The 24,053-nt window shown below is 34.4% G+C and overlaps 1 protein-coding gene across 1 annotated transcript in view; it reads left to right on the top strand.

Annotated features, from left to right (window-relative positions):
- FBXL17 (F-box and leucine rich repeat protein 17) overlaps window positions 1-24,053 on the top strand; it is a 500,732-nt gene that overhangs the window by 181,036 nt on the left and 295,643 nt on the right. Inside the window, exon 6 of the mRNA XM_090276546.1 lies at window positions 5,487-5,617. Within this exon, the coding sequence (XP_090132672.1) occupies window positions 5,487-5,617 (131 nt within the window). The remainder of the gene's footprint in view (window positions 1-5,486; window positions 5,618-24,053) is intronic.

Here is a 24,053-nt window from a genome sequence, read left to right as displayed (position 1 = left end):
CCTGTCTTAACCCTTGGCTCGGATCCCTAAAGATAACAACCGATTGCTCTGAAACTCAGTCCCAATAAGGCCAATGTCTGCAGGGTTGGCAAGAAGTAATTTAGGTACTAGTTGACATTTGAACATATTTAACTACACAGAAGTGTTCAGTCATTTCAAAAATTATCACCTCCAACTGGCGTCACATAAATTATCCTTGTTAGCCTGAAACAGTGGAACATCCCTACTGTCTTTGCCAAGATTCTGTGAGTCTTCTGTTGTTTTAGTCACTGTAGTCAACCTGTACAATTGAGAATTTTGTTTCATTTTTTGCTTTTCCAAAGTCTTAAGAAAATTTAGAAGCCATTTAAGGTATTTTTATAATCCTCCAAGCCTGTCTCCTAGGTAACATTTTAGTGTCTCACTTTATACTTAAATGCATATACGGCCATACCAGTCATTGGCTAAATACAGTCTTTAACCTGAATTGGTCAACGTAATATTTTCCCCAATAAAAGCAGTATTAAACTGAAAGTTGATTACCTACTTTCTACATTCTGACTCAAGTTTCTTTTAAAATACTTTACTAAATGTTTAAAAATTGGAGTGAAGCATTTAGAAGATCTTGGTTGTATGGCTTTGCTTATTCAAATCCTCTGTGATTTGTATAACCCAAGACTACCAGTGAATTTATAAGGAAAGTAAGTTTAATTAAAATGTCAGTTTCGTAAATGTAATTATTTGTTTCAGACTCCAAAGGATTATTTTAGGTAGCTTTTTATGAAACACTGGAGGGCACTATTATGAAATTCCCATAGCAGGGGAAAGAATGTGATGAATTTGACAGAGCTGTTTGTGGAGTTTTGAATGAAAATATGCCACATCTCCTAGAGGTGTTCAGTATGTGCCTTATAATGATGCAGCTTACCAGGAATTAAGTTCCTGGGACTGCCTTTGGATACTGTCATATTTCAAGCTCAGCTGACTAAAATGGTCATAGGGAAGGCCATGAGAGCCTAGCCAGTGAGTGTCAGCTAAAGGGGGAAAAAAAGAGCCGTAATTGAATCGAAGAATAAAACACACTTCAAGATCTCAGTGGAATGCTGACATGTGGGAACGAAAGTAAATCTGTTTCCTCATATATGAATTTGTGCTCCATTGCAAGAGTAAGAGATGTTCCATTTATGGACAATACGTACAGGGTGGTATCAGCCACAGTGGCCCAGTGCCATCACCTGACCCACCTTGCAATGGGAATTGGCCTGGCTGCCAGATTTCTAACAGCTCAGGAGGCAAGCAACCAGAATTAGAGTTTTGTCACATGTAGATAATCACTGGAATTGTTAGTCATTGATATTCCATTGTTCTAGAAGATACCTTTAAATTTTTCCAAGTCTATAAACAGTGTAGTTTAGATATGCTAGCATCTCTCTCCCTATAATCTGTACTTTAATAAGTTTTTCAAACCTCTTTGGTCCTCAATTATCTTCCCTAACGTGAGAGGACTGAACTGGCACCAACAACTTAAAATTTTCTTCTCTATGGAACTTTATAGTATGTTCCTACTATGTCCTGGTTGATAAATGAGACTTTTTTTATTGTGGTAAAAGGCACATAATATACAATTTACCTTTTTAATTATTTTAAAGTGTATATAGTTCATTGGTATTAAGTACATTCACATTGTTGTGACAAAGAATTTTACAATAAAGGAAGCTAAAAGATATGTAAGAATTTACATAGAAATTTTGTGTCAGAAGCTGTGCTAGTTCCCAAAATATACATGTGGAGGAGATATTTGTGTGGCTGGATAAAATTTTTATGAATATATGACTTCCAAATGACTATAATAAAGGATAATTGGGAAAATACAGTGAAGTTCTATGTGTATTATATCTGGCTGTATTTAACAGTTCACGTATGTATGTGGTTATACATAATAAAATTCATCCTTTACATTCATAGATTTAATAGTCATGCTTCAAAGTATTTTCAAGAAATCCTGTAAGTCCTTTTCATGTATTTCTGGTTTTGCTGTGGTGTAGACATGGAGCTGCTCTCAGGACAGGAGCCCTGCAAGCCACCCAGCACCTGCAATTCAAAGAGGCTATTTGGTGTTTTACATGCTCCCAAAGAGTACCTCTCCAAAAGCAAAAAAATTTTGGGTGTTGGGATTAAAAATACTCTGTAAAAAGAGCTAACTGTAAAAATAATGTGGTTTAAGAAAAATCATGGTTTTTCTATAGAGAGTAGAAGTATAGGGTATATTACTGAGGGGAACATTAGTAAGAGTAATTAATAACAAATTTGACAGTGATGTGATTCTTGACATGTACAAGTTTATCTGTGCTTAATCAAGAATAATAAAACTTGACCAGTGAAACCAATATAGCCACTTCTTTAGCCCCAATGCAAAATCTTATGGGAAATAAAAGTTTAGTGAGTATAAAAAGATGGTTACCTTGTGGTGTTAAGATATGTATAGGAAATGTGACTGTTCACAAAATATTAATTGAGTAAAAGTCAGGGATTGGTTTGAGAAATTTAGCGAGACTCTCTTCCCCCACATCTGACAAATGTGGTGCTAACAAAACGGCTACATCAGAATTTCCTTTCTTCTCAGAAAGTACTTTCTTGGGAACTGAAGGTACACCTAGAGGAGAAGCTGAGTGGACCAAGAAGCTCCCTCTGTCCTTCTGTGGGCATATGCATCTAATAAAGGGCAGTGAGCCTCAGTGTTTAAAGCGACTGAGGATATTCTTATTGTCTTAAGAGAAACCTGCCTTATCCTTAAGGATACAAAGTTCCCTACAGAACACTGTATTAATTTTTTATTGCTGTGCAAGTTATCACATACTTAGCAGCTTAAAAGGATGTACGTTTATCATCTTACTGTTTCCATGGGTCAAGTGTCCAGATACTACAAGTTGGTTTTTGCCCAGGGTCTCACCAGGCCATAATCAAGGTCTCAATTGGTGTTGCATTTCTTTCTAGAGCTTAGATGCTCTTACAAGTAAATGTTATTAAGCAAAAATAACTTATTTGAAAAGTAATTTATTTGAAGAGGATAACTAAGATCCTGTTATCTTTGTTTAAGTGACATTATTATTTTTCTTTAGAGACTAAACATCAGAGGAAGACAGGAAACATCAGGAAAACTGTAGAAAAAATGGAGAAATGGGGAAAGTGGTATCTGGAGAAAATATTTACTTCTTTTTTTTTTTAATGTGTTTTATTGATTATAATATTACATTTGTGCCAATTTCCCTTCCCTCTGCTCCCCTCCACCCGGTGGCCCCCCTCCCTCCAGTTGTCCCCCCCTTTTAGATCATGTCCATTAGTTGTGCATACAGTTCTTCTCAACCTCTCTCTGTCTATTCCATTCCCTCCTACCATGATCCTTAATTCCTATATCATCTCCCTCCCTCTCCCCATTCCCCCTCCCTGTTGACCTCCCCCCAATATGTTCCCCGTACCTAAAGTTCTTTTTCCACTCTTGTTGCCTGTTTAGTTTGCCTTTGTTTCAATTCCCTAGCTTCTGTTGTTTCTTGTGATACAGTTTTCATTTTAGATTTCATTGTCTTGATCCTCCTTTTTCTAAACCAGTCCCTTTAACATCTCATATAACAGTGGTTTGGATCTAATGAACTCTTTCAGTTTTATTTTGTCCTGGAAACACTTTCTCTGTCCTTCTATTCTGAATGACAATTTCGCTGGATAGAGTATTCGTGGTTGTAGGTTTTGGATTTTCATTACTTTGAATATTTCTTGCCAGTCCCTTCTTGCCTGCAGGGTCTCCCTTGAGAAGTCAGCTGATAGTCTAATTGGGACCCCTTTGTACATAATTCTTTTCTTCTCTCTTGCTGCTTTTAAGATTCTCTCTTTATCTTTAATTTTTGACATTTTGATTATAATGTGTCTTGGAGTGGTTCTCCCTGGGTCCAGTTTTTTTGGAACTCTCTGTGCTTCCTGGACCTGTAAGTCTATTTCCTTCCCCAAGTCTGGGAAGTTCTCCTTTATTATATTTTCACTTAATTTTTCAAGTTCTAGTTCATCTTCCTCGCTCTCTGGCAAACCAATGATTCTTATGTTGGGCCTTTTATAGCTGTCCCAGAGGTTTCTGATCCTCTCATCGTTGCTTCCCATTTCCTCTCGCTGCATTGGTTGACTGCTTGTTCCTTCTCCATATTCCAGTTTGTTGAAATGAACTCTGGATTTTATTTCCTCACCATCTGTCTCGTATGTGGTTTTGTTCCTTTCGTTATGAGTGTTTTTCGCTTCTTTCTCATCTTTTTCCTGCTCTTTTGTGAATTCTGTAAGCCACCTGATAACAATGGCCCAGAACTGAGCCTCTGAAAGGTTTCTTATCTGTTCATCTGTCAGGTTCTCCATCTGTTGCCTGGTGAGCTGTGCCACCGGGATTTCTATAGTTGTCTGCCTCATTTTGACAGATGCGTTTTGTTTTCTTGGGCCGGCTGTAAGGGGCAGTGCCTGTGTACGCGTCACAATCCAGCGACTGGCGCCAGTCCGCGACCTATTTCGCAGCCCTGTGGCGCTTTCTTTGGGGGCGGGGGTCCAAGATGGATTCACACAGTTATTCCGCTAGGAGACCAGGATCCGTCCTCCCGCCCCCCTGGGCCTCACCGTTCAAGGCGGTGTGGTGGCTGCTTTCCCCAGCGTTGGGGTCGCGAGCTGCCGGGGGTTCGACTGCAGCCGGGATTGTCCTCCCTGCCGCTGGGATTGTTCTCCCCGCCGCTGTCCCAGGTGCGACCGCAAACAGCGCCGCCCCCTTTCGCTCGTCCTACCTGCCCAAAGGGCGCCGCTGGTTTATAACTTCATATGTTGGGCTTCCGTGTAGTTTTATTTTCTGGAATTTCTAGTTATCCTTTGTTTTGAAGTAGTTGTATTCCTCTCTAGTTGTAGAGGGAGACCTAGTGCGTCCGTCTAAGCCTCCATCTTGGCCGGAAGTCAATATTTACTTCTTAAACAACATGATATATTGCTTTCCACACAGTGAAGCACACAACCCATAATAGTACCATTTGGAGTACATTGATAAAATAGCACTGAGATATCTCTGAATTAATCACTTAACTCATATATTATCTTTTTAAAAATGAGAAGACCTATGGAAAAATAGCATAATTGTGAAGATAAATATTTGAAATTGAACAATGTTAAAGAGAATAATCCTATCAAAATGTGGGTACTTAATATATTTAACAGCTTCCTTACCTACTAGATTGCTAATTTTTATTTTTATTATGCCTCAATAAAATGTGTTTTATTTTAATGTGTTGTCATTTATATATTCACCAAAGATTTCTGCCCTCATTTCTCATTCAGTATGTAAAATATTATTTAAACACTTAGTTTAATTAAATGATTTGGGAGTATTATCTATTCAAATATTATACAGTGATACTCTACTTTGTAATAAACTACATAATTTTTGAGAATGAAGGTAACATTTACTTTTTTCATTTTTATTCTCTTTATCTCATCAGCTAAGAAACCTTTCCAGCTTGGACCTACGTCATATCACTGAACTGGACAATGAAACCGTGATGGAAATTGTCAAGAGATGCAAAAATCTTAGTTCTCTCAATCTCTGTCTGAACTGGATCATAAATGACAGGTAATGAGTGTAACATCTTAAAAACAGTCTTCCAGGAAAAAAACATGTTTTCTATATACCAAGTAGTACTTATCATTATAACAAGGTATGTCAACTTCAAGGAAAATTTAATATAGCCATGCCTTTTCAAATAGATGTGTTTAAGTTTTGAAAACCTAGGTGTATACTTTTAATCTATCCATTGCATATATTTGCAACATGGTTTTCATGTACTAAGATTCAAATATTTGCCTAAACAGTTATATCAACAGCAGTCTCTTGAATTTTTTTCTTTGTCATCCATCCAGGATAACTTGCTTCTTTGTCAACTTCAATATTTTTTGCAACTTTTGTAGTTGATTTTACCATTCACTTATCAAGGAAAATGATTCTTAGAAACTATTTCAAACATTATACATTCGGATCCTTTCTCAAGGATGGTATTTTGTTCTCTGTATAAATATAATTTGTTTTCAAAGTGAAAGTCATGTGATGGTTAATTTAATATATAAAGATGTGTATAACAAGTAGTTTTTTTCATATAAACAGTGAGAAACTATTTCTTTGAAATATTGCATGAAGGAAAAATAATGATGTAAAAACCCTCAAGATTAAACTTTTCTTTTATAATGAAAACAACTGCAAAGTAGTGCTATTGTACTGCTCCTGGTTAGTTTAGGTGGGCTCTTAAATAGAGGAATGAGACAAGATGTTTTTGTTCAGTGACTTCTCAAGAATAAGTTTTTAAAAAAACAGACCACCAGAAATATATTGCTTTTAAAATAGGAAGAACTGTTTAAGTTAAAAATAGAACCTATTTAGATTTAAAATTTTTTTTTCACAAATAGCAGTAATAATTTATAAAGTTTGTGACTGATAATGCTTTAATTTCAGGACACTTTTCCCTGCCACTTCTTTTAAAATTAAATTTATTGAGGTGACATTTGTTAGAAAAATTATATTGGTTTCACTCTCCTCCACTTTTAATTTCCTTTTATACTTTGAAAATGAAATCACGTTGTGGTTTCATTGTGGTAAATTCTGATGACATTTTCTTAAATTAACCTGCATACTCTTTAAATTATGTGATAACCTTTGACTTGGCTGTTTCTTAGTAAAGTTTTCTTGAAAAATTTACTTACCTAGAATGAGCACAAGGTCATCATTTATAAAAGGTGTTTATTGTTTTTGAGTAATAGTCATTATATGAAGTAAATTGAAATCTAAAGAAAAGTGATAAAAATTGTAAAAATAAAATTCTCTATAGTCAACATTCTTCATAAATAATTATATGACAGCTTTAATCTTTTAAGTGTCTTTTCATAACAACTAATAAAATAAAGTACATAAAAACATTTTCCTATAATTTACACACCAATGATATTTATATATAAAATTTTTAGTTTTCTTTTTAAAAACTAATCTCATTTGTTTTTTTGATCATAGGTATCAAGTGTTCATTTCTTTGTTTTTTTTTAAGGTGTTTACTATTAGCTTAATATTGAGATAAACTTCTTAGTAATGCATCAGATTAAAAGGAGAAAACTGTTTCTGCAACAAAATGATTATGAAAACGAAGGCCTTTCATTCCACAACAATTTCCTGTGTACCTGCAGGGTAGAGGAGTCAGTACTTGAAGAGTAAATATGATGCAGTATATATATAATTATCAGGGTTATCTCCTAAGCAAATAGTTTCTTAGATTTGAATCATTTAGGCAAAGACATTCAGGGATTTCAAATCTTCAAGTTCTTGAAAAATTTACTTAGTTTAACTTGGTATTTACAAATGGAAAACTGGGCAGTGCTCACTTTGCCTTTTCTTCCCTTTGTTAGGCTCTATCCACTCTGGCTTCTTGCTGTTTCAATCAGTTTTTTCTTACTTAACTGTAATGGTTATTTGCCATTTGATCCTAAATATATGTACTGTAGAGATTTCTTTGCAAGGAATGAAAACATATTTTTATATTTTTAATGGAAAAGTTTGGATTAATTGAGAAAACATGCATTTTAATGAGGTTGAGCAGTAGAGTTTTAAAGATCAGACTCTTAGGTTTTAATTACACTGCTTGCACTTATCCTGTGTACTGTAATAGAAGTTGCGAACATTAAAACCCACTTTGCAGTACCATCTAAATTACTCATCTCATTGTTCTTGCCATAGTCTTTCACTAAGCTAAGTAATATTTGTAATTATATTGGTATAAATCTAGGACTTCCCATCAGACTTAATTATAATTTTAGCACTTAGCTCAAATGGGACAGTAACCTTTCATATAGAGGGCATTGGGATGCACTAATGCATTTAGCCTATCAATTAACATCTCTTTTACATTTGTTCATTATTACTATCTTCTAATAAATTAGAAGCATTCATTAAGCCCCTACTAAATACTTGGTACTGTGTCTCAAACTGGAGGGCCCTCAGTGCCTGCTGCTCTCAAAGGTTGCTCTCTAGGTGACATAAGATTTCCTGAGTAAGATAATAGTGAGCCATGTAAGGATAAGGGGAGAAAAGTAACCTTCATTACCCTTAATTCTTTCACTATCTTTTTTTCAGTGGAAGGTTATACTCTTCCTATTAAACTTAGACCATTTTCTCGACTTTTCTTTGGCTTTTAATATGGACATATTTTTCCATCCTTGGTCCAGTAAACACTTGGTGAGGACAAACAAGAAAAAGCAAATAGCTAGTTAGTCAATTTTCCATTTCGTAATTGGGACTTACACACCAATGATATTTATATCTAAAAGTTTTAGTTTTCTATTTTAAAACTAATCTCTTTTTTTGATCACATAGGTTTCAAGTGTACATTTCTGTGATACATGATCTGTATATTGCATTGTGTGCTCACCACTCAAAGTCAATTAAAAATTTTTTTTTCAAAGTCATTATTTTCTTTCATAATTGAAGTATGATAGAACCTTTGATAATATTTTATACATAGTATATGTAAAAAGGATATATATTTAATGTTGCTAGCTTTAATAAAGGATTCCTCACATGAAGATGAACTTTGGTACTCAGATCTTAGACGTAAGATTTACTCTAGATTTAAAAGTTCTTATCTGTAAATTTTATTTTGAAGTTCAAAATTTTAAAATGCGGAGTAATTGGAAGTCTTTAGTGTCCTGCTCATGATACCTTTTAGCATTTTGAGGTTCTCGAATTGATCTGTGTGACTAAGACATGCTGTTCTTTATGTTTGTTTTGCTAAGAGCACCTTTTGTATTTAGAGAGTTAAACAGCATGATATTTTCTTGTATTCAGAGGATGGTCTAGTCATTTGACATTTACTATTGCTTTTGAATACAAGTAGAATGTAAGTGGTTTATGAAAAGAAGACACTGACTATTTCTATCAATGATTTAAATTAAATATCTGGTGGTTATATCTCCACTCTCTCTGACTCAAGTTTATTGAAATATTTATTTGTATTTGATATAAATCTTTTGTTATTTCACATCCAATGTGGTTTTCATTGTTTTGTCATGGAGTCTAAAAGCAGTATGCTTTGGATGTAAGAAATTGATATGTAAAAAAATTGAATGGTTCTGAGCATTTTTACAGTGATATGCTTATAATGGCTCTTTTGTTGTTTTTTGCTAATAAGAATTAAGTGAAATCTAATTGATTTTAATAGATTTGTACAAAAGATGTTTTTGATATTGAAGTTGGCTATAAGGAGGGAATTAATCTTCCCATTTTGGATTTTTGACATTAGTCATGAAAATAAAGTTCAGTCACACACACACACACACACACACACACACACACACTCATTCACTCACTCAACTCACTCACTCAACTCATTATCAACTATGTGATTTTTTTTAATTGACAGTTGACCATGCTTTCTCATGAATTAAGATAACGGTAGAGGATAACAATACAAAAGAAATGAAACATCCACCAGCTAAAGTCACAAATCATAACAAAAGTCAAGCTGGTTGTTTTAGTAAATTATGTTGCCAACTAGTTGATCTTGCCTAGCTAGAGATTTATTCTTTAAATTTGCATTTAAAAACATGTTTAATGTATCGAACATTCTTTAAAGAGTTAATTTGCTGTGTGAATCTTTTATTTATGTAAGTGGGCTATGGCATCAGTGAACACTCTCTAAAATTTGGAGAATTTTAAATCTTAGACTGTTCTTACCAGTTTCTTTCAAGTATAAAATAACATTTGCAATATGTTACTATTTCACTTGATGTATACAGGACTAGTATTTAGAATAGCAACTACAGATATTTTCTCTTTAAATAAAATTTAAATAAGATCACTTGAAGTCGTAAACGTGAGTTCAGTCCCTGAAGCTGTTTTGTTTGGCCTGTACAATATTTTAAACATTGAATTATTTGCCAACACTTTAACGATTGGGATAGTTCACATGAAAATTCTGAATTTGGGCCTTCTCTTGGAAAAGTGGCGGATCTAGGAACACTGGACCCATGTATTCTCATGTCATCAGTTTTCCCAGGATAAGGAATGGCTGTTCTCTTTGGCCATTCTCCATTTCTTCACCATTCCACCAAACATGATCTCTTATTTTGTATTATCTCCCTGTCTCCACCCAGTCTACAAATTCAATTCTCCTTTATTAAAATTCAGAATGTAGAGATTTTTACATATTTTTGGTTTTATATCTAATAGTTTTTAAAATTGAGTTTGATAAAAAATATATTCACAGGTAATAGAGAGTTACTCAGTCTACCCAAATTGTTTCTTCATTATTTCAGGTATCAGAATTTTGGCCACCAGGTTACAGGGGGAAACAGAATTCAGCTTAAAATAAGTTAAAGCCTTCATTTTCATTGACTACCTTCCAAAATGGAGAACTCACTTTCACTTAGGGTTCAAACTGAAGTGTTACAAAAAAGTTTCCTGAGTAGTAAAGAAAGTTGAACTGGTTTACTGAACTCCCTCTGACTCCGAGCATATGATTTAAAATGAACTTATTTGCAGTGCTTAGTATATGATTCATGGTTCCTTTGTTTACAATATTAAGAGGAATCTTAATGCTGTTTTTTCTCTTCTACTTTTCTGTGTGTAGCCCTTTTATTCTTTTAGGTATACTCAGGTTGAATTTGTAGAGTGACAGATTACTTCACCACCCCATTCAGGGAGACTGACAGCACCCTGGCTCATGTAAAACTCAATGAGGCATTCTATAAAGATTTTTCTAACTCCCTTGATCTTCTCTGGATGTTTATTCTGTTTCTTCTTTCAAATTTCCGTTGATTCAATAAAAAACGGTGACATTTAGAAATAAAGTTCAGAGAGGATTTGAGCAGGTGTTGGTGATATAAGATATTTGCTGAGTGCCCATTGTGCTTTATTTCCAAGAATTGTTTTGGAACATATGCTATATATTGTATTCATAAGTGTTTGAAGACTGGGTGGATAATCTACCATCTTCCTGTGAATGTCATGTCACAATGGACTTTGAATTTTATTTCATTTCAATCCCCTAATATTACTTAATTCTCCTAGAGACAGAGGTTTAAAGATTGCCCAAGGGAGACAAACCTGTCCATTAAATCAGCAAGCATAGATGAATTTGAGTTTGAGAATATTTTGTTTTCTATTAAACTTAAGTGGTCTGTAGGAGAGGAATACTTTTCACCTTGGAGTATTGAATGTGAGGTTTGCACAGTTTTCTCCTATAAAAGCCTGCAAACTGGAAATAAAGAGGCAGAAAAAATAATGTTGACTATCGAAGCAGCTCTGGTGATATTTATAGCAGAACTTTCCTACCTGGGAAGAATGCTGAGCAGTCCATCTGCATACTTTTGGTGCCTAATAATGTGGCTGTGTTGGTTAGATGGAGCTTTACCATAACTGAATTTTTGCTTATTTTTGTAATCTGCATAGTTTTCTGTATGTTCTGTAATATTTATTTATATTTTTGGAAAAAAGAAGAAATATATCTTACTGAGTTCTGGGAATATTGTAGGACTGGAACAGAGTGTTTCTGAGCTAGTGACCCTTGTTTGAGGTTGGCATATTTTTGACACTCTTTTATAAGGCCATTCCTAGAAGAATAAAATGGTATCGGAGTAACTACTATTCAGACTCCCAAACTATTTACAAACATGATGCCTTCTGTGTTCTCCTGTCCATTAGACCATTTCTTTGAAGCCATGTTTGGTTTCTCTAGTGCTAGTGAGGTCAGAGTATATATTTTCTCTCTTGTTTTTGGACCAAAGATAATAACAACAACTAACAGTAGCTATCATTTATTACTGTATAAGCTGTGCCACAGAATGTACTAGGTGTTTAGATACAATGTTTCATTTAATCTTTACAACAATCCCGAGGAAGAAATTAACCTCATTTTACTTTTTTTCTTTTCTTTTTCCTTTATATTTTATTGATTATGTTATTACAGTGGTCCCAGTTTTTCCCCCTTTGCCCCGCTCTACCCAAAACTCCCCTCTCCTCAGGCAGTCCCCACACCATTATCCATGTCCATGGGTCATGCATGTAAGTTCTTTGGCTACTCCATTTCCTATACTGTACTTTACATCCCCATGTCTATTTAGTAGCTATCTATTTCTTTTTTTTTAAGTATATTTTATTGATTGTATTGTTACAACAGTTTCAATTTTTCCCCTTTGCTCCCCTCCACCCAGCACACCCCCTCTCCCAGCAATCCACCCCCCCAACCCATACCCATGGGTCGTGCATACAAGTTCTCTGGCTTCACCCTTTCCTATATTATTCATTTTTGAAAAAATAATTAATTTTTTATAACAATAAAAAATGACAACCCTCGCCCCTCAGACTTAAGACCCTTTATAATCTTATAAAGGACAATGGGCGAAGCTCTTGTACACCTCTAGCTGCTTCAAGCTGGGCATGGTCGTCGTCCTACCTACCCTTGGGTCCAGAAATCCCTAATAAGAGTGGGGGTGTGGAGGGTAGGGTGGCCTTCCCACATGGGGAAGGATCATGCAGACTCCAGGTCAGTTGGCTGTCCTTGAACAACAGCGTACTTGCTTTAACAGGCTGGCATCCTTGTTGTATTAACCTCATTTTTCAATGAAGAAATTAAGGCCCAGAGAGGTTAGACGCTCTCCATTTAGTGGTGTAACTGAGACTGGAATCCATTCTTGTGTGTCTTCAAAGTCCAAGCCATAACCATGAGATGCTCACTGTCTCCCAATACCTTATTCTACTTCCAGTCTAGAGTGATCTAATGATTTGATTTGCTCTGGACCATTCCTGTTGTTTTGGAATTCTTTGAGATTTAGCATTTCTGATGCTGCTGCCTCCTTCTGTGTTCCGAAGTGTGCTGGTTTGGATGCTAAATTATAGGGTCATCAGATCTCAGACTACATTTAATCATTCTGAACATCATTAGAATTTTACCTTCTCTTTTCCCTATGTGGTATCCTTGTGTTATCTTACTGCATACACAGAACTATAGAGTTTTACAACAACTTATTTTGGAATAAAAATTAAAAAAATTTCCCCAACAACTTCATTAGTAAATACTGTTCACTTCCTTCAAAGTTACTTGAGGTAAAGCAGAAAGTTTTGTGTCTTGTACTGCACCTGGCTTATAGTTGAAATTAAAGAAATCAAATTAAATTTGAATGGGTATTTATTTAAGCATGTGATGATATGCATTTATTTTACATTTTTTAAATCCATGCTTGAATATGTGTTTATTGCTTTCAAGGGATAGAAAGGTGTGTTGTGTATGTTGAGGGGTAGGGAGAGATAGAGAGAGAAGGGCAGGGAGGAGCATCATTGTGAGAGAAAAACCTCAATCAGTTGCTTCCCAGATATGCCCGACCTGGGAGCAAACCCACAACCTAGGTATGTGCCCTGACTGGGGATTGAAACCCCAACCTTTTAGTGTACAAGACAATGCTTCAACCAACTGAGATACCCAGCCAGAGCTACAAATATTTTATTATATAAAAATGCTCCCTGTCAGTTGTAGCAAATATTTAACCATTTCAGAGTAAAAGAGAATACTGGGTATGCACTTTAAATTAGTTATTACCAAGTTAAACAATAAAAAGAAAGTTAACTTTATTAAAAGTTACAGTGGCTTTGTAAAAAGTAATTGCCATAACTAATCTGTATTGCTTTCCTAGTGTAGGGATTTCAAATAACTAATGATATTTTTCTACAAAAAGTGAAGATTCTGTGATGAAATGATTTATGCTTTTTTAACTGATGACATTCTTAGTGTATTCAAAACGTAACTTTTTCATTTTTTTGGTATGTAGTAATATTGAATATTGGCTCTGATATTGGTCCTTTAAATAATTGCCTCTAGTTACCAAAAATCATTTTTGGGGAAGTATTAATTGGTATATGACACTAGAGTACTTAACTTGAAAGGAAGTATCTGCATGGGATGTACATGTCTCAGCCTGCTTTGATTTTTTAACTCCAGTTCTAGAGATGGATGGAAACTAGATTTGATGTGAATGAGTTTGTCTTATTGATTCTCCATGCTCACATTATATTGTCTTATAGAATAATGTGGATTTTTATGATATTCCTAATATATAATGCTAATTTAAAATTTTGGCTTTTGTCTTTGGTCCCTAGTGAGCAATAATGCGTAGGTGAACATTTCTGCAAATAATAAATAAAAGAGCTTCTATAGGATCATAGTATTGGTATTCTTGGATGTGATACTCAAAACGATTCTACCACTTTTTTGTTTTTCAGGCAATATAAGATCAGTAACAAATATATTAAGAATTTAGTTGCAGGACTGAAAAGCATGTTTTACATATTATGAAATAAGAATTTGTGATCAAATCATGGGAAAGAACAGGACACATCTTATATGATAATGAATACAGTGCTAAACACCAATGGACCTGGAAGCTTTCTAACCTCAAACCTGTTTTTATATTGTTAACAATGAAGAAAAATCTTCATTTATTGAAGATTCATTGATGAAGAAATGATAATAATTTATTGGCTGGACAAATTTATGACCATCTGTCCCTCTCCTACTTTCTCCAGGAGTTGTCTTATTTTAATGCCCAACCAGAAATAATATTTAAAATAACTCACTGTTGTCAAAATTTTATAATGTATGATAAATGAAGCCCAGTACATAGTGAAAATATGAGAAAGGTAATTAAATCTGACAATTTTCTTGTAAAAGACTTAAGATGATTAGTTATTAATTTAGTACAAGAGATTTAGCTTCAGCTTAAAATAGTTTATAAACAGTGGCATTAAGAAATATTTTAGAAAATAAGTATACACGTGCTTAACCATTAAGAGGAGAAATTTCTGGACCTCGATTGATAGTAATTAAAAATGGCAGACCTGACATGTACGTGCCTGGCCTATTTTCCATGTGACAGTTCTTTCAGAAATTAAGAAAGAAGACATGAAGAATGACAGTACTTTCAGCTTGAACCCTTTGCTTCATGAAAAAGGAAAGGTTGTATGTATATCATTTATCAACTGATAAAATATTTAATTTAAGGTAGCAGAATAACTCCTCACTTACTGAAGTCAAAAAAAGCAAACATGTTTTATTAACATAGACAGTTGCACTACTAATGATTTATCTTAAAATGAATGTGAATTCTTTTATATTTAAAGCAAAGATGAAATAATGTGGTGTTTGTAATGAGTTGCTGCATCATGTCACTGTCCAGCTGAATCCATTATACAGCACTTACTGGTGGCATATGTCATTGTGTGGCTGCATAATGTTTTGTTTATTAGTCTCCTTGTAAGGGGACCAGTGTCTTTATCTTTGGGCCACTACCCTCACCTAAGCTCTGGCACCTTGCACAGGGCCTGACACAGAGAATTAATTTAATACTCGTGTGTTGGAAGAATGATATAAGTGCTACTTTTGTAGGATATATAAACCTGCTTTTAAATATGGCTTGAACTTTGGATGAAATCCAGGCAATTTTCTTCCAGATATATTTATTTCTGAATAAAGATGCTACTTTATAAAGTGAGGATTTCATGCCATTGTATGAATTCAGAGAGAGCTTGCTTTATGGATTGCATGCTATTTATCTGAAAGCCTGAGCCTTTTTATTTGAACAATAAATAGGATTTTAATGTTGAATCATTGGGTTCTGCCCTTTTAATAAGGTCTTTGGTATACTTTTAAGTGAAGAACTAGAACCTTCACTTTCTTTTCATATGTAATAATACCTTGTATTAAATTGACAAGAGACAGAGAAGACAGTCACAGCTTTTTTCTGCTTCTTGGTGAGAAAAGCCTGGCTGTATGAGAAAGTGTTACAAATTTTTCCTTAACTCTTTTTGTAGCACTTTTAAGTGGTGCTCTTTAATTGTATGTTTAATATTTGGTTATTTGCCACTATGAACCTAAACATACTGATTAAGGCAAGGTTCACATTAGAACAATTATCTGGTTAATTGCTCTGCTGCAAAAATGGGCTAAAAAATCATCAAAACATCAAGTTGTGAAAGCACTGGCAGGAGTTTCAAAACTACCATGCATACCTGCTGCAAATCACATCAGCAAAGCAATTAATTTAGGCTAATTGCTTTTCTGTTCATTCAGGATGCACTTTGGAACTATCTTTTGAAATTGTGGCAATTGAGATTAATAAGCAATATAATTAAAGAATGTTAGAATAGTCATTGTTTTTCTAAAGTGATAACTATTGCATGTGAACCTATATATTATATTGGTCACCCAGGTAGGACTTCGAAATAATTAAAGCAAAATTAGAGCATTATAGTCATTTACACAAAATAAGTTGAGTAAATTACCTGTTATGAAACTGTAGCATGGGGTTATCTTTAATTCCTAGTTATCAATTAGAATTATCTAATTTCAGTAATTCACGCTAAGGTATACCATCAGAGGGGAAGTACCTTGCCACCAAAGAATGCACTGGGTAGTGGCATTTTCTCTAGATGAATGTGTATTTGGCTTCTCATATAGCTTCCATTAATGTGATTAGGACTTTTAAATGTCTTATAAACCAGATTAGGCACATTTCATATTATTGAAAATTTCTGTTATTTAGTATCATAATTTTGGCAGCACCAGTTTGTCTAAAATGGAAAACTAATTGAGTTCCTATTTCTCTGTAAAGCAATGTTTTAACAGCTCCTCAGCAAAAAAAAAAAAAAAAAAAAAAGGCAAGTTTAGGATTCAGTTCTTTATTGGAAAATTAGAAACCTTATTAATGGTAGAAATTGCCATTTCCCAAACTGCTCTGCTTTTCACTCTATTGTCAAACAGCAAGTAGCTCTTTCTTTCACTTCTTTCCTTCTATAAGGAGCAATTCTTATACAGTATGTTTAGTGGCATATCCTCCCCCATGAAATTCTCCGAAGCAAATAGATTGTATTATATTAAGGACTGTGGCTCTTGAATATTTTAGAGACACATATGGTAAAAGAAGTCCTGGTAACACTGATCACTTTGTGACTTTCTGGGCTGGGACAAGAAATTTAGAAAGATATTTTAAACATGAGATTAGATGCAATAAATTAAAGATAAATTTCAGGTTTTGTTTTGATGTTCTACTGTTTGTTCATAGATACAACAGTTATTTTATGATAATTTCTTTTTCTTTTTCTCTTTTTAATTCACTATGAATAGATCTCTGAGTCTAGCTAATTAACAGCATCACAAAGCTAAATTCTTCTCTGAGAAATATTTTCACAGAGAAGGACAAAATTCTGTATTATTTTTTTTACAATGATATATTTACTTCTTTTCCAAACTTCATAGTTTCTAGAAGTGCTTTACACTTGATTCAGATTTCTTGGTGATTCTACTTGTGGAATGTTCAATTAGAAAGCTACTTATTGAAGGTAAAAATAGCAAAACATGAAATTTGTTGATTAGAGCAACTAGAAAAGTGTTGAGGACTCAAAGCACAGAAAAACAAAGAAACCAATATAATGGTATCAGTCACTGTGTCTGGATGTTGGTTTTCTTTTGAAATCTGTCATTGAACCAACAGAACAATGTTAACTCTAGTTTGGGAAAAATTTCAAGCTAGTACTTCATTTTTGGCTTTCAAAACTTGAATTTTGCAGTTATTTATATTTGAAAGATAACATAGGTTCTATAACATTTTATCACTATTCTGCAGATTTAGAAGATTGCAAATTATAGCCACAAATTTTCCCCTCCCTGTCTGCATGCGTTTGTGCAACGTGGCATAGCCTGTTGCCACGCCAAGAGGTAGTTTGTTTCCCTGTCCCCTTCCATCTGGGCTGCCTTTTTGTCTTGCACTGACCAATAGGATGTGGGGAAAATTATGTTGCAGGACTTTCAAGCTTTGGTTTCAAGAGGCCTTCCAACTTCTTTTCTTGCCTTTCTGGAATGCTCCTCCCCCTGAAGAAGCTCACACTAGTCTTCTGAGGATGAGAGATCTCACAGAGATAGAGGACTGGCCAACAGCCAGAACTACTTGTCGGATATGTGAGTGAGGTCATTTTAGACAATCCAGCCTCAGTCAAGCTTTCTGATTCCTGTGGTTTGTTAATGAAACCAGGAGAACTGCTCAGCTGAGCCCAGTTCATATTGCTGGCCTACAGAGCTGTGAGTGTATAAGAGCTGTATTTTCTTTTAATCTACTAAGTTTTGATTAGGTTTGTTCTATACCTGTGGATGACTGAGTCTAATTTTGTAGCTGCTTTATGTTGAGAATTCTATATTAAGTTAAGCAAGATACCAAGGATATTTTGTTCATTATCTCATTTAATTATCAACTCTGTGACATAAGTATCACTACAACCTATTTTATAGATGAGGTAAAATGTGGCTGAGAGAGGTAAAGTATCTTGCTGATTTATGATCACAGCTCTTAAGTGCAAAATCATGATTGAATGTAGATCTGCCTGACCTCAATCCCATCTATCAAATTGCCTCCAGCCGCTTATTCTGAGTTTAAAAATATAGTTGGTTGCAATAAGCAGTTAAACCTACTAATGGAGTCTGCTAAATGTAAGTGTTAGCTAAATACCATAATAATAATATTATGATAAAATGAATATCATTGTATAAAATAAATATTACAATAACATGACATCGACTTGCAGTTTTTAGTGTTACTGTTTAATCTTAAATATTCATCTTAAAATATATGGGGAAAGAAGGCAGCATTTCTGGTTTCATAAGGACCTTGAGTCTGAAAGGAACAGTGCAAATACAAATTTAAACATTAATTTTATATATATTAGGAATAGTTTTTGGTGCGTCTTAGTATTAAGAATATATCCTTTTCTATTTTATTGTCAAGTTAGAAATGGGATTGAGAAGACCCTCCTTTAGAAGAGTTGTAGCTGAGGCTTAATTACCATTATATTTTTGTCTTCAGCATCTGTATCTTCTAATAAGTCTTGGAAGAACATAACTTCTATGGCATACAGACAATAATGGTACTAATACCTGCCACAAAAATTCCACAGGTAGAAGTAGAGTCCATTCATTTTTGAAATTATTTTATTCTGATATTACAGTACCCTATATCAACAAATCAGGTAATTCTGGTAGGTGATTCTGACATATTTATCATAGCTTACCTTACTATTTATCATACCAGCACACTAATAAGACCTGTCATGGGGTTTTATTGCCTGTTAAATAAAGCCTGGGAGCATTTCCTTCATGATTTATTAAGGTATTTTGAGAACTGGTTTCATTTGGGAAATACAGTTTCCATTTCTTTTCTTTTTAACTTTAGTTTACACTGAATTCTTATTTTTGATTTTGATTAATCTTTTCTTTTTGTTATCAATAAGTTACCAGTGTATTTTAGTATTTTAATATTTTATTGTATTGTACAGACATACACATGAATGCCTTGTATGAATATATCTGGAGAATCTTATGTTTGGGATGAGGAGAGAAAATAAGTTCCATTTTTTTCTTTTAGTTCTAGTTTAGACTCATATGGATTACAAATTTATTGCAATGTTACCTTGATAACAGCATAGAAAATAAAATTATGACTCTTCCACAGCACTGGACACCCACCCAGAAGCTCACTAAGTGCATGTTGATTGGTTAGATGGCAATCAAACCTAGTGAACATAGCTTGTGTTCAAGGTAAGAGGGGGAAAAACTGCATGTTGGTTACGAAATAGCACAGTTCAAAATAAGTTAGTCAAAACAGTTGAATTTATTTAGTGGTTGTAGACAGAGTCTTTGAAAATGCTTTATAAATGTAATTGAAGAGTTAAACACTCACTGAATTTTCTAACATAGAGTGGTGGTTTATGTGTGAGGCACATGAACACAATTTTAGTCTGATTGACAACATGGTAACCTTACTAGATTAAAAAAAAAAAAAAAAAAAAAACAGAATGAAGAAGTTGGGGAGAAAAACCTTGGAGAAATATGATATCCTTGACAAAATATGTCAAGACTATGCCCTGGCTTTCTTTATTGAATTTAGTAATGAATTTGAAAAAAGAAAAACAAAAAAATTTTATGACATTTCTTTCTGTAGATTTATATACATTTATGGAATACCTGTGTTTGAAGAAATACATATTACTTAACCATACAGTTAATATCTTGGATCTTCTGGTCTTATTAGAATTAGAAATATTTAATAAATTATGTTTTTAAATAGAGGTCCATCTTCTTTTTGTTTCTAAGATTTTCTTTCACAACTTTATCCCTAGTACTGAGACATCATTATGGTATAGAGGAGCCTCCTGTTTTTGGGCGGGAGGAGTGGGTGATGGCTCTTGGCAGCCATCCATCTCCAAGTAGGATGTAACTGTGACACCTGTTAGAGGCAGAGAAGTATCACCTCGCAAGCCCTGACAGACAGCCACACAGATATTGCTGCCACTTGATGGCCATCTCCCGTTTTGAAAATGTAACTGTTTAAAAAGCAACAAGGTCACAATGACTTTACAGTACTACTCTTGTTGCTTATTATGTGCACATATATTATGATTCTTTCCCCATTGACGCTAGTTCTCTAATGTTTGATTTGAATGGTTACATTTATCTTCACTAACTTGTCACTGTTAGTTGCATACTGTAACTTTCATTGAATTTGGTACTTAGAATTTGTGATGACCCACACTGCTGGGCTTGGGAGTATGTTTCGGGGAGAACGTAGGATATACTCCACAGTAGCAGGAAATCCTAACACACACCTCCCTATGTTTTATTGATGTCATATTAGCATTGATTTTACTTTATTGTTGGGGTAATGATAAGCATTTAGGTGGACAAACTGCCTAGGATTAAACCTGTGGAATGGTTATCCTCAGTCAGTTTGTCCTCAGGCCATAATCAAAAGTGTACATGTGTTCTTTTGAAAGTTCTATTAAATCTATTATTTGAAAGTGCCAGTCATATACAGATGAAAATTCCAGAATATATAAAAAAATATATTCTTATCCCCAGTAATAAACTTCAATCATTGATTTCAATAATCACATTTGCAAGCTAGCTCCATCTAAAATAAATATCCCAAGTCTTAGTGTAAAAGTAATTTTTTCAGTGTAATCAACTCTTTTTTTTTTTTTAATTTCAGAAACATAGATACATCCAACTGGGTTGTTTGATTTTAAGCATTGTGCAAATGAAACTTATTTTTAAAGACTTCTAAGTGGGAAAATCAACAATCTTTGACTTTCTATTTTAAGGGTAATAAGGGGGAAATTTCTCTTCCATTTCTATGTAATTTACTGTGACTACTTTTTGACATTTACAAATTATGTCTTTTATTTTGACATGCACATGAAAAAATGAGTGACTTTGGGATTCAGATCTGAAGAACCCTCATGAGTGCTTAGACATGTTGCCTTCATCTCCCCACTTCTCTTTCCCCCAGGAACAGGACGATTTCTAAACAAGATGTAGTTTTCCCATAGCCTTTGTAAAAGGAGCCTTTCTTCACCTTTCTGATCTATTACAGAGCATTTAATTCTTGGGTAATGTTTTCCCCTTTTAATTTTTGTCTTCTTCCCTTACTTAAGCTGTTTATTTTACTTTTTTTTTTTTTTTTTATATAGTCACTGATGACATTTTCTCAGGTAATTTTTCCCCTTTAACTTGGATCTTCTTCTATTCCTTAAATTGGTAGAATATTTTCTTTTATCGTTGTCAGTGTCACTGATGACATTTTCATCTGATTCTTGACATATTCATTTTATAATACAGAGCATTGTAAGAAGTATTTTTGGTCAGTGACATTTTGGCAAACATTTGCCAGTGGCCACCAGAGAAGGTCAGTTAGACTCAGAGCAATGGAATAAGTTATCTCGAAGGGCTTCTTCATAATACTAATGAATAGGGCTTTTTTTTTTTTCCCAAACTTTTATCATTGATTCATTCACTATATAACCTTGGTAAACTTATTTAAGTTCTCTTTTTATAAGAAACATTGTAAGGCTTAATCATGTCTCAAAAGCACCTTGAGTATGAATCATTAGTTCATTACAGGATGGTGGCCTGGGTGGTGCCATCCATCATTGATGATTTGTCACTGTCGGGGCCACGTGGTTCCTGCAAAGCAACAGCAAATATCTTCATCAAGCTTTTAAAAGACACTAGAAGGTTACTTATTGCTTATTGTGTAGTAATACTGAAGTGTTCACAATTATCTGAAGAAAATAAGACAATTAGAATGTACTCATTATTATGTATTTTCATATACATCTTCAAATAAGACCCTTTAATAACTAGCTACTTTATCTTTGTGAAATGTTTCTTTTTCTTGCAGTTTTTACCCAAATATATTTTAATGAGTTACACTTCTCAAAATATTATTGCATTATCTCTACACACACATATTCACGTGCACAATGGACTAATAGGAGATTAAATGAAATTTCAAAATATTCTAGGAAGCAAGACTCTTAATTTGTAATTTTTAGTTCAGTGGAGAAAATATAATAACTAAAAATTAAGGAAAATTAACTTTACTTTGAATATTTCTATGTAATTCTGAGTTTGAGGTAGTTTATAGAATCTGCTTTGGAAGTAGTTTGAAAGGACACTCTTCTGTAAGCTCCTGACTCTTTACTGCCTAAAGTTCTTCTTTCTACCTCTTTTCCTTCATCTATCATCTGTATCCATTTAATTAACATATTAAATCACACTCTATCTGACACAATGCTTCTTACAACGACAAGATCAGCACTTTCTTGAAGTGTTTAAAATCAGGTTATTTATTCTCCGTTTAAAAACAGACTACAATACATCCCCTTAACCTTAGAGCTTGGCAGGTCTATGAGAGGTCTTAAAATACAGAGAAGTCTCTCTGGAGTGTGTTTTGTAGGAGTGGAGCAGGGAGGGCACAGTGGATGCCAAAGGGCAAACCGCTGGAGGGAATTCACTGCACATGCAGATTTCCCTTTGCTTGTCTTGTTCTGTTTTTCCAGCCCTGTGGCTTGCAGGTTTATTAAAATGCTAATGAGGTTCATTCTATTTTTATTGGCAGCTCTCCAAATTTGATTATTGATATATCTGAATAGCAGTGGAATGCAACATCAAAGTCTCACTTGACTCTTTTCCTTAGATTTTTGTCAGTAGAAATATAAATACCAACATGTCAGATGGATCATATGCACATTTTTATCTGTGTAAAAGTGGAATATTATAAAAGAACTGTCAGCTCTTTGGAAATGAGCTTTTTTTTTTTTTTTTTTTTTTTTTTTTTGGTTTTTCAATTACAGTTGTCCCCTTTTCCCCCAATTTCTCTCCCCCACCCAACCGGAAATGAGCTTTTATTGGGATGGCGATTTGTCTCCCATGGGCTCCTTCTTAAGTATACTGTCACAAACTGAAGAGTAACCATAAACTGAAGAGTAACCATATTTTCAGCAATGAGTGCCCAAGTATGTCTGTGGGTTTCCATTGTTGTTCTCATTTTCCTGGGCTCTGGTATTTTATATCTTGAACAAACTGACTAAAGTATATACTAATAAACTTAAGAATAATCCACTTGTGACTAGAATGTGATTGAGAAATTGTCATATCTCTACCTGCTCTTTCTGAAAATTTTAACCGGAGACCCTTAAAATTGACAAGAACTTCTGAGAATAACCATGTGACTCCGCCATTCTGCAGTTTTAAAACTGGGACTCTGAGATCACCTGTGACTCATCCAGGTTCACACAGCTTGCTAGTGGCTAAGGTGAAGCCCGAAGGCTGCTTTCCCTGGACTCTTAGACTCCGTGCCCCACGTGGCTGGGTTCCCCCTCACCATTGTTTACTAGCCTCTGGTTTGCCACCAGCACTTGTTTTCTCTCATGGCCTAGAATAGACGGAATATTGCTGGATTGTAGGCATCTGTATGTCTTCTATGCCCCTTTACAACAACACATATAAGTAGGTTTTTAGTAAATATTTTTTTGAAAGATTGAGATTACCTGAAATCCCGCTATCCAGATATTTGCACTGTTCACATTTTGGTGAGTATCTTTCCAGATATGCACATACGTGCATGTATTCTTCCCTTCCTCCTTTTGGAATTACATT

This window comes from Furipterus horrens, unplaced genomic scaffold (genome assembly GCF_987537825.1).
Source record: "Furipterus horrens unplaced genomic scaffold, mFurHor1.1.pri manual_scaffold_5, whole genome shotgun sequence".
Lineage (NCBI taxonomy): Eukaryota > Metazoa > Chordata > Mammalia > Chiroptera > Furipteridae > Furipterus > Furipterus horrens.
This window is presented reverse-complemented; position numbering and strand designations above follow the sequence as displayed.